Source organism: Echiichthys vipera (genome assembly GCF_963691815.1).
Source record: "Echiichthys vipera genome assembly, chromosome: 16".
NCBI lineage: Eukaryota > Metazoa > Chordata > Actinopteri > Perciformes > Trachinidae > Echiichthys > Echiichthys vipera.
In genome coordinates this window covers 16981783-17003733 of record NC_139841.1, presented here as the reverse complement: position 1 = coordinate 17003733, position 21951 = coordinate 16981783, and the positions used below count along the sequence as shown (strand labels likewise).

General features: G+C 39.7%; 4 protein-coding genes across 5 annotated transcripts; 3 read left to right on the top strand and 1 right to left on the bottom strand.

Moving 5' to 3' along the window:
* The first annotated feature begins 486 nt into the window (after positions 1-486).
* On the top strand, positions 487-5104 carry rnf185 (ring finger protein 185). 2 transcript variants are annotated; one of them, XM_083929474.1, is made up of 7 exons: positions 487-534; positions 815-1072; positions 1737-1755; positions 1859-1971; positions 2145-2199; positions 3727-3844; positions 3936-5104. In XM_083929474.1, the coding sequence occupies exons 2-7, from the start codon at positions 894-896 to the stop codon at positions 4031-4033; spliced, it is 582 nt and encodes a 193-aa protein (XP_083785600.1). In that variant the 5' UTR covers positions 487-534; positions 815-893; the 3' UTR covers positions 4034-5104. The 2 variants fall into 2 exon arrangements, with proteins under 2 accessions (XP_083785600.1, XP_083785601.1); XM_083929475.1 differs by having other exon boundaries at positions 494-1072.
* A 139-nt stretch (positions 5105-5243) lies between these two features.
* LOC310958501 (uncharacterized protein) lies at positions 5244-8615 on the bottom strand (the record flags this gene model as incomplete). The annotated part of the gene is made up of 2 exons (XM_083929473.1): positions 5244-6005; positions 8486-8615. 2 exons carry the CDS (start codon positions 8613-8615, stop codon positions 5293-5295), a joined length of 843 nt encoding a protein of 280 aa, XP_083785599.1. The 3' UTR covers positions 5244-5292.
* Positions 8616-11680: 3065 nt separating this feature from the next.
* Positions 11681-12622, top strand: LOC310959191 (homeobox protein goosecoid-2; the record flags this gene model as incomplete). The annotated part of the gene is made up of 3 exons (XM_083930452.1): positions 11681-11918; positions 12009-12244; positions 12545-12622. The coding sequence occupies 3 exons, from the start codon at positions 11681-11683 to the stop codon at positions 12620-12622; spliced, it is 552 nt and encodes a 183-aa protein (XP_083786578.1).
* A 1734-nt stretch (positions 12623-14356) lies between these two features.
* Positions 14357-19446, top strand: ess2 (ess-2 splicing factor homolog). Its single transcript, XM_083930451.1, has 10 exons — positions 14357-14692; positions 15767-15935; positions 16058-16141; positions 16281-16450; positions 16760-16877; positions 16995-17128; positions 17287-17389; positions 17506-17615; positions 17703-17818; positions 18013-19446. The coding sequence occupies exons 1-10, from the start codon at positions 14540-14542 to the stop codon at positions 18290-18292; spliced, it is 1437 nt and encodes a 478-aa protein (XP_083786577.1). The 5' UTR covers positions 14357-14539; the 3' UTR covers positions 18293-19446.
* Positions 19447-21951: the final 2505 nt, after the last annotated feature.

Sequence of the window (21951 nt, the reverse complement as noted above, 5' to 3'; positions counted from 1 at the left end):
GCAGATTTACAATCACCTTGATTCACCAAGTAACCTGAGCAACATGCTCAAGTGTCCATGAAAGGAAGCATGCAGCAGAACATAGTATAAACATTATTTAGAAAAGATATTACTTGAGAAATCTGTGTAAACAAAACCTTTTCTACATCCCTGTGCGTAGATTAGGACTGTAACTAACGATTATTTTCATTATCAATTAATCTTCCGATTATTTTCTCGATGAATCGTTTTCTCTTCTACAAAATGTCATAAAATAGTGAAACATCCGTCCAATTTTGTCAAAGTCCAAAGTAATGTTTTTAAATGTGTTGTTTAAATATAACCAGTTTACTATGATATAAAACAGAGAACAGTAGCATTTTGATTGATTATCAAGTATTATTGATTCTTCTCATGGGCACCTGATAGGTCTGACTGAGGGCAGCGAAATCCCATCACACACGTAGCCACGCCCCCTGCCTCCCCCCAGGATCTACTACCGGTTACCGTCCAGTGTTGCTCCATGGTGCGGATGTGTGTGTGACGCAACCAGCAGTAAGGATATTTATCAACTTCTCGCAACAAGTTTCGATTAATAGTTAGTTAAAATCACGGTTGGAGCGACACGTTGGATTAACGTTTTTGTATTTGTTGCTGTTTCTTACAGCAAAACTGTCTGTTTCCCCTCAGTCTTCGCGTGCTAACGTTAGCAACTCCGTAACGACACTTTTTTATCTAGATGGGAGCTAACGTTGCTTAGCAGCCTTATTTTGTTCGATTTTACTCCTTTTATTAGTAATTTTCATTGAGCTCATTGTCTTCTCCTCTTTATTAGCCACGAACCCCGTCCATTGGTCCTATGTACTCATTTTGAAGCGCTGGCTGCCCTCTTGTTGAGTGGATATATCTTTTAAATGGCCACCGCGGCCCCCCCTCCAGCCCCTGGCACTACTGCGGCCACTGAGAACCCAAGTCCCGGATCCAGCAGCTCGACTGCGGCCGACAGCGGCAACCAGGACAGCACTTTCGAGTGTAATATATGCCTGGACACCGCCAAGGACGCGGTGATCAGCCTGTGTGGACACCTCTTCTGGTAAGAACTACCGTCGGACTCTTGTTTACATTAAAACGACACACCTCAGTCAAGGTACTGAGGCCAGATCCAGGTCTGTCAGCCCGGGCAGTCCCATAAAACTGTAGCATCGTCTTTGATACCAGGTCACTAGAACTCCATTATGATGAAAAATAGAAAACTAAATAATTACAGTCTGAAATTAAATCCGTTGAAAATGTATTACAAAGATAGACACATGCTGAAACCCAGTAAGTAGAAAAGAAATAAAGGAGAGGAGGGCATTTAAATAAAGATAAAATAAAGTATAATTTCAATATTTGCTAATCGCTTAGGCTAGTTATCCACTCAGCACACTTTTCTTATAATTTCCCTCTGTATACAGGTAGGGGGGGTGGGCTGTGTACCAGGTGTATGATTATTCCATTGTATTTGGTTAACTTCATTTTCAAAAAGAAGTAAAATCCCCCAAACAGGAAGCTATTTTCCTTCTGTTTTCTTCTCTAGTAGGTGAGCTCACCCTCGACTTCCACTATTGAAATGATTCATTGTTTTCATTTGTGAATACAAGATATGTGGGTGCCATTTTGCTGACATGCCTGTTGTTCTGGGACGTATGTAATGTTTTACTAATCAAACCTCTTCCCTGTGACTTTCATTTTTCTTTGCACCTCCTCTGGATCAGTTGGCCCTGCTTGCATCAGGTAAACTGAACCATTGTTTTCTCCTTCTTGACTATTTTCAAATGCCAGTGCATTGTTGATGGTGCATAACTGATGAAGAGTATTGGTTTTGTCTTTTATGCAGTGGTTGGAGACCAGACCAAACAGACAAGTGTGTCCAGTGTGTAAAGCAGGCATCAGCCGAGACAAAGTAATCCCCTTATATGGGCGGGGAAGTACAGGTCAACAAGACCCCAGGTAGGAACTTTTGAGTAGTATTATAGGTCAGGGTGACGCTAAACTTCAGGTGTTATGTAATCACAATACACACAGTAGATAACTTAAAATGAGCATTATTTCTAAACCTATGATTGTGTCAACCATACAGATCAGTGAAATCGTGACTTTTACAAAATTGTTTTATTTTATAGAGAAAGAACACCCCCTCGACCACAGGGGCAGAGGCCTGAACCAGAAAACCGTGGCGTAAGTACTTCAGGGTTTCCCCCAGAAATGTTTATAGGCCGGGTGGCAAGTGTCTTTTTCTGACAGTCAGACTGATGGTAACAGAATTGCAGACAAAATTGTGAATTAAAAAATACTATAACACAGTTTACATAGGGCCCTGCATTAGGTCAGTGCTAAGAGGCCGACTGGAGGTTTGAAAATATGACTCCATATAAGTCTCTAACCTATTCTAACCTACCAAGTCTACTTGCATGGTATAAAAAAGTGTATGATTGCGTTATGTACTTTTTCTGTGTCAGCTGCTGAGTAACATTGTGCATTCATGATGAAATCATTACATAAGAGGATGTAGGTGCTGTAGTGCAAACCTGTGTTTTATCCATTCACAAAAGAACATTTCCCACTGGGATCTATTAGATGATAAGCGCTAAGCTGTAGAGACGTCTCTTGAGAATGATCACAAATTTCACTGGCTGTTGCGTCACATCTCACTTACTGTATGTTAACTTAAGGCTGTCGCAATAACAGCAATCGTACAATACCACACTATTAATAAGCCAAGTGCAGGGCATTGCAAGCAACCATGGTAAGAAACCATGGTTAGCAACTGCGGCACCTGCAACAACCGCTATGTTGACATTTTTTCTGTTTTTTTCATAAGGATATGTCATTTCTATTTCACACTTAACTGTGTGTGCATTAAACGCTTCAGGTAACCAAAAATGGAACACGGCGACAGGGATCATTCACACCTGGACCCGCTGTGCATAGTTATCAGGCTGAAAATTTGCATGCATGTCTGCATTCCCGCACCACATTTGCTCTTGGCACCAGTGAGACACTGCTTTAATGCTGCTTTAATGCTGCATGAAAGCAGCGAGGCTGAGGAATTGGGTGATGCTGTTGAATGTGTGTTAGCATGTTCAACGTGTTTCCATTCATATCCCCAACAACAGTGGAGCAGCAGCAACACACCATCCCAGTCTTATACACAACTCACTCTCCAATGAGGTTGTAGCTGACTAGGAACCGGCAGGGGTCTTCAGGCTTTGTTGTGCTAACCCATGGGTAGTCAATTCCGGTCCTGGAGAGCCCCTGTCCTGCATGTTTTAGGTTTCTCTCTGCCTTAACACACCTGGTTTTAACGATTTGCTCGTTATCAAGCAGCTGATGCTTGTCACAGTTTGATTATTGTTGGACTCAGGTGTGTTAGGGTAGGGAGAAACTTAAAACATGCAGGACAGTGGCTCTCCAGGACCAGAATTGCCCACCCCTGTGCTAACCTAACGGCCGAAAGCTCAAAGTTTCCGGGTGGAACTTGGGCTTGTGAAATTTGGTTCGGCATTATGTGCATCAATCTACGTACCATACATAGATGCAATAATACCGTATACAGCGCTTTTGAGCCACCCTGAATACCCACAGAGGAAATTCTTTCACCGCCACAGCCCTATGTTAAACAGCACCTCAGATATTGTGACTATATTGGCCAAACATTAAGAGAATCCACACGTCTACATGTTAATGATGGAATACTTTTCACAGGGCTTTCAAGGGTTTGGCTTTGGAGATGGGGGTTTCCAAATGTCATTTGGAATCGGTGCCTTTCCTTTTGGTATTTTTGCTACAGCTTTTAACATCAACGATGGCAGACCTCCTCCAGGTATTTATGTTTTAAACACTTTACCTTGACCACTCTGTGTCTTTTATCAAGAACATATCAAATAACCTCTATTAAACAATTTCCCTAACAGCGGCCCCTGGGACACCACAGCACACGGACGAACAGTTTCTGTCTCGACTCTTCCTTTTTGTTGCTCTGGTTATTATGTTTTGGCTGCTGATTGCATAAACGTACAGAAAGACAACATCTTGGGCTAACCCAAAGGATTTGACAGAGATGTGAGATTATGGCACATCATCACTGTTTGCACCAATGTGATTCTTCATCCTTTTCTATATTATTTTTTTTCTCTCCTTGACACAAAGCCATGTGAGATATGAGTGACTCAGTTTTTCCCCCAAAATAAAGATATGCGTTAATTCCAGGATAACGACTTTCAAGGTGAACCACATAACCTGTTGCCTAATGTTTTAATTTATTAACACAGTTGCTTTGCAAAGCAGCACAACAAGAGTCTACATTATATTTCCGTCACTCAAACTGTATCAGCTAACGGCGTCAAACTTTGCTTTGATACATTTCTGTCTGTTTCTCTGTTTTTTCAAATCGGACACATACAGGAGGTTGTCCAGAAAGTGGAAGAGCTCAATCTCTGTGCTTTTTTTGTTTGTTTGTTTTACTGTATTTAAAGATAACAAAATAAGACCACCAGTGTTCTTTACTCATTAACTTGGATTTTCATTCACACTTGCAATCCCATATGTTGTGTATGGTAATTTCCTTTCGGTTTATATTTTACCCTACTTCATCCCTATAAACCTTAAAGGGCAACATTAATGGAAATTAATTTTAGTCAGTTGGCCCTTCTCTGACTTTTATTGGTCAGAAAAAACACAGGTGTTACAGATAACATAAGCAAGGGCTCTGTTCTACTCAAGTGTTCAGTAAGAGACGAAGAGTGTTGTTTTTGTTTTTATCTAGCTGTACCTGATGTTACAAATCGTGCATCGCATCTGCAAAAAATGAACACAATTATACACTTTTGTGGAATCAAAATGTTAGACATTCTCTTTATTTTAGATGCATTTAAAAAAATGTTGATGCATGTAAGCAGTTGAAATATTAATTTATGAAACAGTGTTCCTCTCCACTGTGCTCTGTCACTGTAATTAAATGTAAAATACTGTAATTAATTAATACAGAATTATTACTGAAATGAAGAATGGCAGGTTGAACCTGAAACCACTTTTCTAAATGTGAATTCACTCTATTGACAGTAAAGCTTTGTAAATAAAGATGTTAATCATACAACTTGATCAAAAGTAGTATGTTTAGTTATTTATTGTTAATTATTTCACATCGAAAAAGGATGTACTTCAGAGTCGACCACTTTGTGTTGTATAAACAAAAAGAAATTAGGAATTTTGGTCATTTTGGGAAAGAGGTTTTTAGAAAGCAGGATAAAGTATAAAAATAGTCCGTTTGGCCTAGTCCTCTGTTGCTGGCTCCGGCTGTCTGTCCTGAGACCCTGGCTGTGCAGCGCTAAACTCTGCATCGTACATAATCTGCTGGATCTTTATTTTTGTCTCGCACCTTTTCTGTGGAGCAAGTCGCTTCAGAGCGGGGACAAAGCTCAGAAGGAACAGTTCGTCCTCATCCCGTGGCCTGTTGGGAAATGAAGTGCCATTGTCTTTGACCAGCCACTTTGTAGGAGACGGTGTTCTTTGTGAAGAAGACAGTGAAAGTGACTCCTGCATCAGGCGTCGTTTCCGTCCACTTTTGCTGATGGGGGTGATCTGTGAACTTGAAGGCGTCTTAGCCAGAACAGCCAGCTGGGCCATCTGTGTGTCTTGAGTCACTGAAGGCAGCTGCGTCACAAATGCTACCTGGGTCTTGAGGTCAGATTGAGTCACAGGGACCTTCATGCCGGACTGTGGTGTCTTTACTGCATCCAACAGTGTGGTTTCTCCCTCGGCGCCGCCTGATTCGTTGTCAGGATTGTCCTGATCATCGTCATTGTTGCCGCACATGTCTGCCTCTCCACTTCTTGATCCAGTGAAGGGTGCTATGAAATTCATAAGTTGTCTATATTTCCATCTACTTTGCACAATCTCTCCTTGCTTCTTGCTTTTGACCTCCAGTCGCACCTCCTTCAAGTACCTGTCTCTCATGTTCTTCCATTTTCTTTTACACTCCTCAGCTGGAAAAGTAAAATGTCAGAGTGTAAGGATCAAGAAATCTTCTCAAAATTCAATGCACAGGTATGAGTTCAAATTATATTGAACAATGAAGCTACCAGGACGGCCATTAGAACTGCATATGATAATAAATTGACCACATTGCCTTGTTTTGAAAATATTACAGTTAAAATTTTTTATATATGATGGACTGTAATAGAGGTCTTCAGATTTGGTCTTTGGGTTCAAATGTGTGCTGGCTTTCTGTTCTTACAAAAGTCTCAAGGACCCTCGCTCGGTTTAAGGCATGTTTGTGATCACTAGACACATTTCTGCTCAGTATTAAATACATACAGACTGAAGGAGGCTTTCTAGCTGTTCTAGGATACGTTTCAGCAGGAAGGGCAAAATAACAGCTGTAGCTTTACATATGTTGTATACGTAAATTATAAATTGACTTTATTTACAATGGAAAGTTTCCAATTCAAATAGCACTTCCATTGTTCCCCTTGTGAACTTTAGTTTTTCTATCTTTATGTATTCAGGGGAGTACAATGCTGTCTTTCTTTCAGTTTCGGTAGTTACATATTCACACCTGGAAGCTGCCCAGTACAACCGCTGGCCACTGACCTGCTGGCCACACTGTTGGGGGTTAAGGGCCTTGCACAAGGGGGAGGGGCACTTTCCTCACCCAGATTTGTCCTGCCATCCCGCCTGGGATTGAACCGGCAGTCGTCCGACCACAAGCTCGCTTCTTTAGGCCGTCACCTTCAGGCCAGTGTAAGGATCAAGAAATCATTTTTGAGACTGTCAGGTGTTGATGTTGCTACAACTAACCATTATTGTTATGGATTGAACAGATTAATTGTTTTGTCTATAAAATGTCAGAAAAAGAGTGAAAAATGCTGGCCATTACGTTCGTGTCCACGATGACATAATTTGATTGTTCATTTTAGTCCAAAACCCCAAAATATAGTAAATGTAATATACAATATAGATGAGATATAGATAATACAATAAGATGAACAAAAGCTGCAAACCCTCACAACTGAGAAGTTGGAACGAAACAGTGTTTTGTGTTCTGCCTTGCAAATAGATGAAATTATGAGCAGATTATCATAATTCTTCTGTGAACTAATTTATCAGCTGCTCATTTCATCTCTAGTGTTGATTATACTCTGGGGTACAGGTGTACAAGGTACAAAAGTGATTTTTTTTTTTTAACTCCTACCATGGCACCATAAATCATAACTTCGTAGAGCACTTACTGTGCTTACTTATCTTGTGTATTTGTCCTAAACAGCCAACAGTGTATCGCTGCTTACATAACTGTTTTATTAGTAAATCATCATTTTAAGGGTCTCAGGCATGAAGTGATGTGTGGGACTACTTTATGCATGATTAATGGCTATGGATGAATATCAAAATATGAAGCCCTTTTTTTTTAAAGCCTGCTGATCATCAGCATGTGTGTAAGAAACTACCCGTTCATTTGCATTGTAATCTCAAAGTTTGCCAGACAATATTTTTCCACCATTTCAATCATTTCTTTTTAGATGTGAATAAGAAGTTTGAAAATACATTTGTTCATTTTTGAATAACTTGAGACATTTTATGTGGGGGAGGGGGTCATGTTTTACCCACGGGCATGTATGTATAGAAAAACATAATTGTATCCAAGTAGAAACTGAAGTAAGTTAGACTGCTTTAATAAGACTATAGATATTTGGAAAAGTTTCATAAAGAGGCTAATTACCTCCAACAGGGTGGTGATTGTGTTGTTGGTGTGAGATTGTATAACACAGATTACAGAAAAACTACTGGCCATAAACATTTTTTTACTTTCGTTAACGTTGCGATAAAAGGACAGGGCCTCGGCGGAGGTCTGAGTGTTTTTCTATTTATTTTGGTCATTGGTCGTTCATTCGTGTTGCATGCCGCCCCCTCATTGACCATGCCTCCGTGCACCTCATCATATGTCAGTCTGGGCGCCTCTGTCTCCCCCTGACATGTTCATCCAACGTACTGTCGTGGTGCTGCCGCGGGACTTCCACGCGGTTTCACTTCACATGGCACTCGCGTCGTTCAACGAGACGAAGAGCGCGCGGCTCGGTAAATACAGCCGAGTCCGTGACGCTGCTGAGCGTGTTTCCTCCTCCTCCTCCTCCACCGCTGCGCCGTGTCGGACGCGGCTTGCGGTGCGGAGGGAGGCAGAGCCGGTCCGTGCCGTTCGATGCAGCGCGGCCTACAGCGTGCGAGCCGCGCCTGCTATACCGCTAGCACGGTGCGCGCAGCTGCATCTGCTCCACCGGACTGTACTCGCGCGGATAACAACCACACAAAAAGCTCAAATTGCCTGTCAAGACATACGTGAAATACCTATATCTCCCATGAACACCTCATGATTTACAGTGCAGTTATTTCCTCCACGACAACATATGCGGAGGAAATAATAACTGACAGTAAAAGTTGTGATAAACAACAAAACAATCCAAATACTCACATGGGAGACCCAGAACGACACTTATGCTTCTCCAGGCGTTTACTCGACTTTCCGTGCAGCGGTAATTCGGCAAAGTGACATTGTACAGCTCTGGGTGATTAAATACAGCCAATATTAACTTATCGTCCATTTTGCCCTAGCGTTATGTCTGCGCGGACGCGGAAGCGGCACCACAGTCTTCTCCCGCCTTTTCCGCCCAGCTGCAGCACCGACGCCAGTTATCGCGAGCTGCCTGCCGCGCTGTGTCGCTCTGCTGTTCGACGGTGGTGGGCATTGTAGTCTTTTGTCACAGGGGGGCGCACTACTCTGCACTGGCCTCCGTTATTACTGCCCCTTGTTAGTGTATCCAAACATTCAGGGCAGGGGTCATTTCAGGTAGCACCCTGGGGTCCTAACATTAATCTCTGGGGTCACCATGAATACATTACAGCCCCTTTGTTTGTTTGTTGTTGAAACCTGTTGATAAGTGTTATGGCCCCACTCTCTTCTCAAAGGTAACTGTTCATAGTTTATCAGAAAGTGATGGGTAAAGTAATTACAGCAAGCACAAAAATGGTTTTAAAAAATGTAAAAGAAAGAATCCACACGATTTCCTTACATTTTCATTCTAGGTTAATGATATGAGAAAAGAAAGAGATAAACACAACTATTTATTTACACAGCTATTTGATGTGGGGTTTCTGCAGCCACACGCTGGTTTCCTTGATTCCTCCCTGGTCCCCTGGGTATCACTTTCTGACAAGTGCTTTCTGAGCCTTCACTAGTTACCATGCACAAGCAAGTCTGGAAAACATCAGAGAGGAAGGCTGATCCTCTGCATTTCCTGGTCACACAGCTGCAATCACTGAGTCCTTAGGGGGTTTTGGGACCCGGTCCAGCAGTGAACAGAGACGCTGAGCTTTTATCACCCGGGAATAGTCTGACGCCATGTGGGGTTCTCTGCTCATCTATCATCAGTCAGCGTGTGGTGTGTTTGTAATCCTGTGTCACCTGTCTGAACAATGCTGGTTTGCTTTTTTGTCTTTCTTTAATTCATGTTTCCATTGCAATCCTGCATAATAACCATGTAATATTTTCCCAGAAATGTCTTCAAAATGCAGCATCACATCACGATAAGGCAGAGCAGCAATTACTCTTTTTGGTAACACTTTCTATAAAGACCACATCTAGTGTATTATGGGGGCATTCGTAGTGAATTGTAATGCATTTATAATACTATAATCATGACACTCATTAACACACATATCGTTTCTGATGCAGTAACAGTCATAAAACATTATAGATATGACTTATGAATTAGAACTTCAAGTGTCTCTTAATTACTGTGAACTCAAGGTTTGCTGATGGTGATTATTATATATATGATTATATTATTATTAGCTATACTCACCTATACACAAATGTAGGACTCATAATATGAAAAGATGCAGCATAGTTTTTTTTAAATGCATGAAAATACGTTAAACTTTATTTACCACCAACAATGAAACGTTACGATAAAGCATACATTATTATAGATGCATCAATATGTACTTAACTTAATTTAACACATACAATGATAATGGTATAATACAGCATAGAATATTATAGCATATGCATCCTTACTGTGGCAGTAAGGATGCAAAGCATGTTTGTTAATGTGTAGTCATTAAGCATTAAGGCATTATAATGAACTATAAATGCCCTTATAATGCATTATAAATGTGGTTCTTTATAGAAAGTGGTGCTAAAAAGGAGTTTCCATACTTGATGTGGTGTTTTGTCATTGCTTCTGGAGAGTGAGAGTTAAAAGTCCAGTATTATCCATTACATGTCACTTCAGGTTGTTTATTAAGTGGGCCTTGTAAAGTTGTTTGGTGTTGACTAGAACCACATGCACCACAAATAATGTTCAGTGGAAAAAGTTTTTATTGTTGATTACAGGTGAAAATCACTTGAAATCGAAGAGAGCCATCCAAGCTCCTTACATATCGAGAAAAACTGAACCGTCCATGTGGGCGGCGGTGACTTTTCATTACTTTACCTCTTGTACCAAATATTGCTCTTACAGCAACAAAATGAACCTTTATCATTCTAATCCCCAGTAATGAATTTTGAACTGTTTGAACTAATGCGGATGTGGTACAATTCCTTCTATTGAGAACCACAATAACTGCTAGATAGCGATCCCACATGCTCCGCAAACTATACATCAACAATCAAAACGCTATTAAACCCAAATGAAAAGGATGGGATGGTGTTTATTGTTATCTGTTTTCCAAAGCCCTTATAAAAAGGAGCTTTAGACAGATTGTAGAAATCCATTAATTCTCTCGGGGGGAAAAAAAGGTGTATTGCCTTGTATGAAATCACAGGATTTGTTGAGGGGATGAATTTAACCTGTAATAGCTTTACCTCAGCTGCGCACATTGTCAGAGAAGTGAGACTGAAAGACTGCACCACACAGATAAGACACATGATGCATGATTGTGAATACAAACCACATGGAGGGACAACGTTTACATTTTTACCCTTCGTGTTTATCTGCATTGAGTAATACGTACAAATCTATTAGTGTCACAGGCACACGTAACTAGCAAGATGACTCATTCATTCAACTGCAGAGTGTGTAATTAGTATGCATTGTTGTTGTCAGTGCAGCATCAACTTGTGTAATTTACTGAACATATCTACTAATTTGCACAAGATCAATCGTTGATAAAGCTAAAAAGGAAAGTGACATTATGAAATACATTTAAGAGCTAATCCTCAAATTCAGCATAACACAAGGGTCTGGCCACAGCAAAAAAAAAAAAAAGTTCATCTTTAAATCCAGGTTTCTAATACCAAGCAATCCCCTTTTCTCTAACACCTTAACAATAAGGATCTTAGAAGCTCTCCACTTCTCATTTTATGCAGTGAAATCTGATTTCTTTCGGAGAAAGGAATGAGGCAAGATTAACTGAATCTGCCGTCCTCCCTAACCTCTTCACAAAACTGCCCAGATTAGCTAGGAATTAAGTTTCAACCGTTTTATGTGTCTGGTCCACAGGGGGATTATAGTTTTGGCTTTTTTTTTGCCTCCCAATTTCACTATAAGGGCCTGAAACACTGTTGTAGAGAGAGGAGAAGCACAAGAGCAGCTGAGCCCCAACCGTCAAAGTGCTGTGTGTCAGTATCCTGTGATCATCACTGCGTATTGGAATGTCTTTGGAGATGGATGGGCTGATCCACATGGAGAGACAAAAGTTTCCTTTCACTATTGAAAATATACTGAGCAAATATCCAAACACTAATGAAGACAGACGATCATGTCGAGCAAGTGGTGCTGGACTAAAGGAGAAGGCACTGAGTCCTGTTGGAGGCCAGGTAGAGGCTGTTCATCATGCCTGCCTGTGCTGCTGCTACTGCTCCCACTGTGGAGACATATACCAGACTGATTTCATTCATGAAGGTAAGACCTGCTGACATGTTTTTAAAGCGGTTTTGACCTCAGTAATGTTTAGTCTGCTCCCTAACCTAAAATCAGATCTCCTCCCTGCAGCGTGTCAGTACAGATGGCCCCCGACGATGCTCGCAGACCCATGCAGGCTGGGAGAAGCTCACAGGGAGGAGCAGTCACCCAGTCAGGTGCAGAAGCGAACCAGACGTCACCGCACTATTTTCACAGAGGAGCAGCTGGAGGCACTGGAGGAGCTATTCCTGCAGAACCAGTATCCAGATGTGACCACAAGGGAGAAACTAGCACAGCACACTCACTTAAGGGAGGAGAGAGTAGAGGTAAGACACACATTCAGCCTTTCAACAAATAATGGTCCTGTTGTAACAGTGATACACGGTTGGATTTCAGACAGCTCCAACTGAGTGCTGTATTGTATTTGAGCATTGATATGATTGCACTGGATTTCACCTAAGCTCTGGTCAGTTTGTTCTGTTCTTACTATATGTCTGCGTTGATAATTACGTCCAGTGCTGTTCTACTTGTTTATTTAAATGTAAATGTTCCAAATAATGTAAGTGCAGTAGGTCATGGAACATAAAAATGACAACGAAATAACACAAGTGTTTTTCTGCTGGTAGGTTTGGTTTAAAAACCGAAGAGCAAAGTGGCGGCGTCAGAAAAGACTATCATTTAGTGTGGGAAACACAGAAAACTAACTCTTTTTTACTGTACAAATGGACCATATGTATGTGAGCTTGAGTTACAGACATACACTTTTTTTTATCTCTATTGTTATCAAATATAAAAGCCAGACCAAATGTTATTTTTCTCCAGAAAAAAGGCAAACTTTGTGTGTCAGTTAAATCATGTGAAGGTTTTTCTATTTGTGGATCTGATTGGTGCATGATGGAAGGACGTGCAGTATTTCTAATACTAATCCTGCAAGTGAAATCTTGAATCTGTAAATGGATAACTATACTTTGCACTGGTTGTGAATAAATAATAAATAAAGTTGTTTTGAGAGAAATGGAGGAACTTTTTTTATATATATAAATACATCCAAGTTGAAGCGTCATACACATTTAAAAGCTGACATGACCGAATATGTTTGAATTGAAATGATTTAAACATTTTTCTCTTTTTAGCTAAAAAAACAACAACTTTCATGTCACCGATCTCCATAACAATTGGTCGGTTTAAATCACTGATTGTCTGTCTGGGGGCTCAGGAGAGTGGGTCAAGTATTTATTCTGTAGCTGATGTGGACAGATAACAGGGATCAGAGTGAAACCTCTGGGTATTGCTTTATAGTCTTTATACAGAATAGATAGGACCTAAACACGGAAGCCCTTTGAACAAAAATATTATGAATCTGCAACTTTTTATCTTAAGGTGTATCTATGTTTATCTCAAAGTGCTTTACATATAATATTAAAAGCATGGGAAATAAACACATATTTATGACATTAAGATGTAAAATAATATTCAGATAAAATAATTACAAAAAAGTAAAAATACAAACAAGCACATAAAAAAAAAAACAATCAAATACAAATAAGGTCTGGAGAATGAGCAGAACACTGCCATCTTGTGTCTCAAAATTGTAGTCGCAACAACAAAATATAATTGAAAGCACTGGGGTTGCCAGGTTGGTCAGACCCGGCCCATTAGCCTACAGGAGACAGGAGTCTGTTTGAGCCTTTTTTGCCCATCCCCTCTGGCAAATTACACCATAAAAACATGTATTGCTGACAGTTACCATTAGCTGTTACAGCTAAGGAAACATGAAAGTTAGCTTACCGACCAAGGAGAAACATAGCCATTTGGGCGTGTGTTTTAATGTCGTTGAACTCCTTTATCTCAGTCCATGGAGTGAATGCTTGGCCTATATTGATTCTAGTTTTTGCCCGTCTCCAGTCACTCATCTGCTGGGACAAATAAGCAGCTGCAGGATTAGCAAACTCCATTTCACCCGGTGCAAGCTTACAGTAGCTGCACCCAACAACAGACAACCCTGGCAACCTGCGCTATTGGCTGGTACAATGTAAACAGAACGTGACTGAAAGTCATTGTCAAACCCGTAAAAAAAAATTAAATATGAACTGAGACTAAATATACTTTTTTATGGAAAAGCAATACTTTCATTCTGTACCCCTCAAAACGCCCCATGGGTGTATTATTTTTTTTAAATATAGCTTTTGATAAAGATTCTACATATTCAACCTTTAACTCAGACTCCTTTCATTCATAAGAATGTATTATTATGTTAAAGATGACACTTGACAAATGTCTTTATTTCTTATACTGTAATTTATTCATTATTATACTGGATTTTTTTTTATACTGGAAATTTCCTGAGAGCCAGTAAACTTCCGGTGACGTAACGAGTCAGATTACGTCCTGCGTTGTTTGTACGCAGGTTCTGAAGTTAGCCGACCTAGTAAACTCGCTGTCTTATTGGTTACAGTTAGTGACGTTCAGACAGTTTTAAATGTCTATTTTCATAATATATGTTTTATAGACTTAAAGAGTGTTTCTTAAGTCCGTAACCCGCCTTCCGTTTTGATTCAGTCGGTGTTTGTCGTGGAAGAATCGCCGTTAGCCGTTAGCACAAGAGGCTATCAGGGTCTTCAATGGAGGGCAGCGCCAGCGTGAGGAAAGCCCTGTCCGGGACTCTGGTCCCTATGACGGTGTCAGCAGTGGCTCTACTACAACAACAACAACCCGAGGAGAAGCAGAAAGGGAGGCTGAACAGAAAGGTCCTCGATGAAGAGCAGTACATCGAGGTAGCTAACCGTAAACGATAGACTACCGTGTGTTTGGGACCGAGCTATTCTTGACATCAGGCAACACAACAGCAGTGCTGTGTTCATGCTAGCAAAGAAACAGGTTAACAGAGTAATTATCCCACAGACGTAACCTTTACTGTTAAATTAGCGTTAAATGGTTTCGTTATACGATAACTTTCTAGTCCCCGTCTCTTTTTTCATTCATCCAATATTACAATCATAGTCAGACATTGATTTGCTGTTGAGTATGCACATTTAATTTTGAATCATTACAGAATGATACAGGACATAGGGTCAGCAGACACTGTGTTGAGACAGGATGGGAGGCTAAACAAAAAAACACATGTACCCAAACAAAAGCTGAGTCTGAAAAGCACAGTAAGAGGCAAAGGTTAATTAGTGCGTAAGCAGGATGTTTCTTTTTTCTTTAGTTTAGTTTTGGCTTTCCTCCGATTTATTTGACGCTTATTGTATTTATATATATATATAACATGTAACTAGAATGTGCAGATGATTGATACTACGGCAAGCTGGTACACTGTGATTCTGTTGAAACATGTTATGTCAAAGGACACAGGAAAAATAGTATGATGAAGATAATGTATTCTGTGTGTAACAGGTGCGGGACTAGATAAGCTTTTGCTTCTCCTGCTTTCGAGTTGTAAACCAGTATAATGTGTGATGATGGTTTATCTAACTGACATGCCTGAAATAAATAAATACAATTTTAGGGAAACAACTGGATGGGATCAATGTCTGTCTTAAGTGTTTTGAACTGTTCGGCAGGCACAACAAGCAATTTAATAATGTCTTGTGCTCTGGAAATTATGAATGACACTTTTCTCTATTTTCAAACATCTCATGGATCAAAGGACCAACTGCAAGAATAATTTCAAATGAGTCAATTAACTGTTCTGTGTTTCCCTAGCAAGCCAAGTAAATATACATGAATGGGTGAAAGTGAGAAATACATGTCAATTCTATAAAAACAGTTGTATCATGATAAAGAACATGTGTCGTAATCCTCTCCTTTTACAAAATGAAATGTACCTATGTGTCTTCTTCTAACAGAGCTTAGAGAAGATCATCCAGAGGGACTTCTTCCCAGATGTGACTAAATTGCAAGCACAGAAGGAATATCTTGAAGCAGAGGAAACGGGTGACCTCGTGAGGATGAGAGAGATATCCATCCGATATGGCTCATCTTTGACAAAATCCACGCCACGGTCTTCTGCACCCTGTGAGTAGCATGAGGAGTAAACGCTGTATTTTCATGTTGTTATTCCCTACTTACAGAAATAAAAAATTTAGTCTGAATGCGCTTTACACCTATTCCTTTGCTTCTCTTTCTCTCTTTGTAAGACGTGACACCAGCAAGCTTTGAGACGCCAGTGGGCCACCAAGGGTCTCCATCCTCCACTCATGGCAATAAAGGTTTAGATGGGGGTAAGTATCTAATTTTTTTAAATGAAGACTATGACTATGAACTCACAGATGTGTGTCTTACATTTAAAACCTTTTTTGAAACGTACCTAAATCATGTTTAGCAGTAATACAACCTTGTTTTATATGATAATATTTATAGAGGGCAAAGATGATGAGAAGGAAGAGAAAGTGCTGCCCTCTCTGGATCGCTTCCTTGCTAAAAATACCAGTGAGGATAATGCATCATTTGAGCACATAATGGATCTGGCAGAAGACAAGGAGAAGCTGAGGCATTCCTGGTTATATGAGGCTGAGGCTGAATACAAAGAGGTATGCCTGTGCAGAGTTAAAAGCATAAATTAAACTCAAAGCAATAAATGAAATGTTTGGATTACAGATGTGCAGCTGATCATAGAATTATAACAATTTGATCTCTATCTATTTTTAGTTAATTGCCCAAATTTTTGTATGTAATATTTTGTCAGATTCAAGTTTGTAGCTTACTCCTGCATGGAAAACCACTTTCCATCTTTGGTGGTTACGAAGGTTGCATGGTTTTGTTTGCAGTGGCAGTTGATTACTGTCAGTCAGACATCCCTGGACTACATTAAAAACATTAACACTTTTGATATTTTTCAGCGCCATGAAAACAACCTTGCATTACCATCAGCAGAGAAAGCAGCGCTTGAATGTGTCAAAGCTGGACTTGAGACATGGGAGTACAAAGCGAAGAATGCATTGATGTATTATCCAGAGGGTAAGAGGACCAAACTTAGATTAAATAGACATAAATCCCCATTGAACGCATTGTAATTGATCAAAGTTAGCTGTGAGAGAAATTTGATTTTCGTGTGTTTTCACATAATGTTTTTAGGTGTTACAGACGATGATGCCATATTTAAGAAGCCACGGGAGGTAATTCACAAGAACACACGCTTTGTTGGAGACCCGTTCAGCAAAGCTCTCAACAAAAGCCAGATTCAGCAGGCTGCAGCCCTCAATGCACAGGTACATTTAGTAACACACTCTTTGAAACATTGATGTAGTAAAGCTTTGGCCTATATGTGCACCATACTTGTGAATGAATTGTCTCTGCATGGCAGTCTATTCCTCAGTTCAGTAAAAGTGTTAATTAAAGAGTAATGTTGCTGATGTTTTCTGTCCAGTTCAAACAGGGTAAAGTAGGCCCTGATGGGAAAGAGCTCATCCCACATGAATCCCCAACAGTGAATGGATATGGTTTTGAAAGTATGCCATCTCCTGCACCTGGTTAGTAGGTCTTAAAATCTTCCTCAACATAGTAACACTCCTGACACCTTAAATTGATCATACAACACCTGCCTACATTTTGAGTAGATGTGTAAAAGTTATTTATTATCCCCCAGGTGTAGCTGAGTCACCTCTGATGACATGGGGTGAGATTGAAAGCACCCCCTTTCGCCTGGATGGATCAGACAGCCCATATGTTGAGAGGAATCATGGTCCATCGTTTAAGGTACTGATCCTTCAGTGGTAACTGTAACCATTTGTTAATCTTTTTTATAAATTTTAAAATGTTGACATTTAATGTTATTTATAAAAGATTCCAGAACCAGGAAGACGTGAGAGGCTGGGTTTAAAGATGGCCAATGAAGCTGCTGTTAAAAACCGTGCAAAGAAACAGGAGGCATTGCGAAAGGTTACAGAGAACCTTGCAAGGTAAAGACATTTTACCTTCTGCACTCTTGATTATATCTGCAGTAACAACAGCTTCCTGCATCTGTCTTTTAAAAAGGAAAGCCAAGGTTGCATTTGTATTTGTTTTAGGCTACTTGATTTTTTTTATTAGTGCAGTTGGGAAGATATTGATTCTCTTATAAAAATTACTGACCACATTCATTTTTGTGTTGCAGTCTTACGCCCAAAGGTCTGAGCCCAGCCCTCACCCCCGCCCTGCAGAGACTCGTAAATCGTACATCTAGCAAATACACGGACAAAGCACTACGAGCGAGTTACACCCCATCGCCCTCACATAGAGCCGGTGGCTGCAAGTCTCCCTTTGGTGGCCCATTAACTCCCTCGGGAACACCAACACCAAATAAAGCCAAGACACCAGGCTCTCAGGACCTTACATCACTCACAGACAATCTGCTGCAACTTCCCAAAAGACGCAAAGCCTCAGACTTTTTCTGAGTAAGAGAACTGTTCTCTACTGTTCTTGTAATAAAACAGACATTAGAATGTGGAGAACTTGATTACGAACTGTTCAGACCCATTTTCTCAAGTTTAAGAGCACATTTCAGGCCGAAGATTTTTAAGGATTTATTTTTTTACATTTTTGCGCATAAGGGTTAATATAGATCCCTGTGAAATGCATCTTTGGATCCAAATTCGAATTAATTATTTGTCTCTTATGTTTTTATATACTTTTTTTTTTTATCGCAGGTGCAAGGTTACATTGATTTCTGTACAGCTGATTCCACTCGTGTGCTATCCCTGCGACACAGCTACCCAGCAGCACATGTTTAAATTATGTTACTATAATTAGAGAAAAGCCGCTGTTTAGAATCACACATGCAAGATTTCAACACAGCATGGAAGAGCTATTGCCTTGTTCTCCATACATGCTGCCATGACATGTCAGTGTTTGACTCTGCATCATAGAAATTATGTTTTGTTCGTGTGCAACAGGTTTTACTGATACTCAGTGTAAATGATACATGTTTATTTTTGTTGTATACTGGGAAAAATATGTCCAGGCAGAGTAGGGCTCAACATCATAAATCTGTACAACATTTTTCTTAAATGCCCCCTCCACTCAAAAAATAAGTGTTTCTTCTTGTTTGTCTCATTGGATGTTTGAGCTTCACTGTGCAGAATGATGTATGTGAAGAGTTTGACGAGGCAAGAAGGCTGTTCGGACTTTAATGAGGTGGGAGTATGCCTTTTTAGGGATTTAATGTGGAACTTACACTTGAAAAAAAACAACATATTAGACATGCTTTGTGCCAAGGAGACTATTCCTTTATGTTTTAATACATATCTGGAGGGGATCTTTAAAATCTGTTAATTAATCGTTGACATGGTGAGGAAAAAAAAAAAGGTGTTCCAGTGTTCCCTCAGTCTGTTTCTCCGGCGAGATTAATTATTATCGTGATGTTATCCAGGAGTGGTCAGACATCATTTTGACTCAATTGTGGACATTATACTCAATCACACAAACCTACATTTATAGTACAGTGAATTTTTACTAATATACGTATTCATTTCTGGTGAGAAATTGTGTTCACTTGGATTTGGGTCCTGTCACAAAAGCATTTTGTTAAATTTGTCATAAAAAAATACTCAAGTCCATATGTGCATGACCTTTAATTATATGAGCACGGTTTCTAACAACGCGGACAAGATGTGTTTTTTTCAATTTGATATCAAGTAAGCCATAAAATTTCCTCAAAAACACTGACTCACTTGTTCTGATGATTGCAGTCTTGGAGCGTGACCCATGGGCGATCACACAAGGTCAAATAGGTCAGACTGTCCCAGAGAGAGAAGGAAGGTCACAGAATAAACCAAATTATATTATTACATTTTTGGTAGTAATGCATATTTATGCAATTTCTGTACATTTTCTCAAGCAAGTGAATAAAGGCATGTCTTATTTCAGGACTGCTTTAAATGAAATAACTAATGTGCGTTCTTTTAGCATAAATCTGCGTAATTGTGTGACCTTGAGGTAAACTACGTTATTACATCTAATTATCTTTTTTAATTAGTACAATCACACTTCATCAAAGTATTCTGATATGAAACTGAAAATACACTGATCCTGTTTGCCAGCAGCTCACATTGTGCTGTTTGATTAACTGCGCTAGTCATCTGCAACGCCTGTGTGTGTGTGTCGATGCTGCTCACTGATAATATTTTGGGTTGGATTCATCTCATTATCTCAACGTGCACACACACATATACTCACAGATTGGTAAACATATACGGAGGACCTGAAGAGACATGGAAATTAACGTGATTTTTAAATGCTCCTATTTATTTAGGAATTCATTCATGTCTTTTTTGAAGAACTATATAAAAAAAAAATCTAGTTCCTCTATTTAATAATGGATTAATTAAGGGATTTGAAAACCAATTTATGAATTCCTGTTTTCTAATGTACAAATGTTAAATAAAGAAATGCTCTATTTCAATGTCCATGTACCTTGAGGCCCTCCATAAATATGGAAGACTAAACTTAAAATGAGATTCCGGCGTAAAATCATCCCATGGTCTTTTTCGGCAAATACACTCATCAAATAAGCCATCGAGACAAAACATTTAATCATGTAACAACTAATGAAGGAGAAAGCGACTTGTTTAACCATTAATGCTGCTCAAGACAACACCAAACGTCATGATAAGAGTCCTTACACATAAAATGAAGCATCAATGGGCTCCTTTCCTTTTGGTTTTCATTTGGTAAACGACGTGAATGGACTTTACTACGAGAGGAGCTGATTCACTCTTTTAATGAACTCTGGGATCACCAACTATGTTGTTGGTGCTTTGGTTAATGTGTAAGAACTCTTATCATGCTACTGCAGAGGTTTGGTGTTATCATGAGCAGTATTAGTGGTTAAAAAAGCAGTTTTAATGCCTTCACCGTGCTGCCTTTAGCTAATCAGTGTTAGCCACATTACATTGCATTAATTACTGTTGGTGACTGTTAGCGACTGGGATTTCTCCGTTAGTATTTGTTACACGAAAAAAAATTGTGTCGATGGCTTATTTGATGAGTGTATTTGCAGAAAAAGACCCTAAGATGATTTTACGCCACAATTTCACTTTAAGGCCCAATAAATAAATGAATGCATTACAAAATATATAAAAAATAATAAATAAATGCTTAAATAAATAATGAATAAATGCTTTACATTAATTTCTAAATTTTTGTTCACCTACATTTATTTATTTCTGTATTTATGTGTCCATATTTGAATGAGGTAGGCGGGTCCATTTATTTCTGCATGTTTCTATTTATTCCTGCATTTATGTATCATTGCATTTATTTATTGACACTTAAAGGTTGAATGTGTATAATCTTTATTGAAAGCTATATTTTCAAAAATAATAAGGGGCGTTTTGAGGGTTACAGAATTAAAGTATTGCTTTTCCATAAAGAAATATATTTAGTCTGAAATAATCTTTTTAATTTTTTGCACGGGTTTGACAATGACTTTCTGTCACATTCTGTTTACATTGTACCAGCCAATAGCGTTGGGCGTTGCTGGTTGCCAGGGTTGTCTGTTGTTAGGTGCAGCTACTGTAGGCTGGCACTGGGTGAAATGGAGTTTGTCAAACCTGCAGCAGCTGAGTGACCGGGGAAAAACCAGAGTCAGTATATGCCGAGCATTCACTCGATGGACTGAAATAAAGGAGTTCAACAGCACTAAAACACACGCCCAAATGGCTACGTTTCTCCTCGATCGGTAAGCTAACTTTCATGTTCACTCAGCTGTAACGGTTAACGGTAACTGTCAGTCAAAGTCCTCTGCAATACTTGTTTTTATGGTGTGGTTTGCTGGAGGGAATGGTTTCAACCAGGCTCAGGTCTCCTGTAGGCTATTGGGCTGGGTCTGACCAACCTGGCAACCCCAGTGCTTTCAATTATATTTTGTTGTTGCAACTACGATCTTGAGACACTGGATGATGGTGTTCTGCTCATTCTACGTGTTCAGCCTTTAAGTCATGTTTCGTCCTCCCTACAACGTGTGTCACATTATGGTTATAATATGCAGCTCCGCCCCGCCCCCTCCAGCTCCTCCACAGCTGATAGCCTGTGTTGAATGTTTGGGATTGTTGTG

Excerpts from the sequence above, each read along its gene's own strand:
- ess2 (XM_083930451.1), top strand. The coding sequence starts at position 14,540 with ATGGAGGGCAGCGCCAGCGTGAGGAAAGCCCTGTCCGGGACTCTGGTC. Across the intron at positions 16,878-16,994 it reads ATTGATGTATTATCCAGAGG|GTGTTACAGACGATGATGCC; the intron begins GTAAGAGGACCA and ends TAATGTTTTTAG. Across the intron at positions 17,819-18,012 it reads GTTACAGAGAACCTTGCAAG|TCTTACGCCCAAAGGTCTGA; the intron begins GTAAAGACATTT and ends TTTGTGTTGCAG.
- rnf185 (XM_083929474.1), top strand. The coding sequence starts at position 894 with ATGGCCACCGCGGCCCCCCCTCCAGCCCCTGGCACTACTGCGGCCACT. Across the intron at positions 1,972-2,144 it reads ACAGGTCAACAAGACCCCAG|AGAAAGAACACCCCCTCGAC; the intron begins GTAGGAACTTTT and ends TTTATTTTATAG. Across the intron at positions 3,845-3,935 it reads CGATGGCAGACCTCCTCCAG|CGGCCCCTGGGACACCACAG; the intron begins GTATTTATGTTT and ends TTTCCCTAACAG.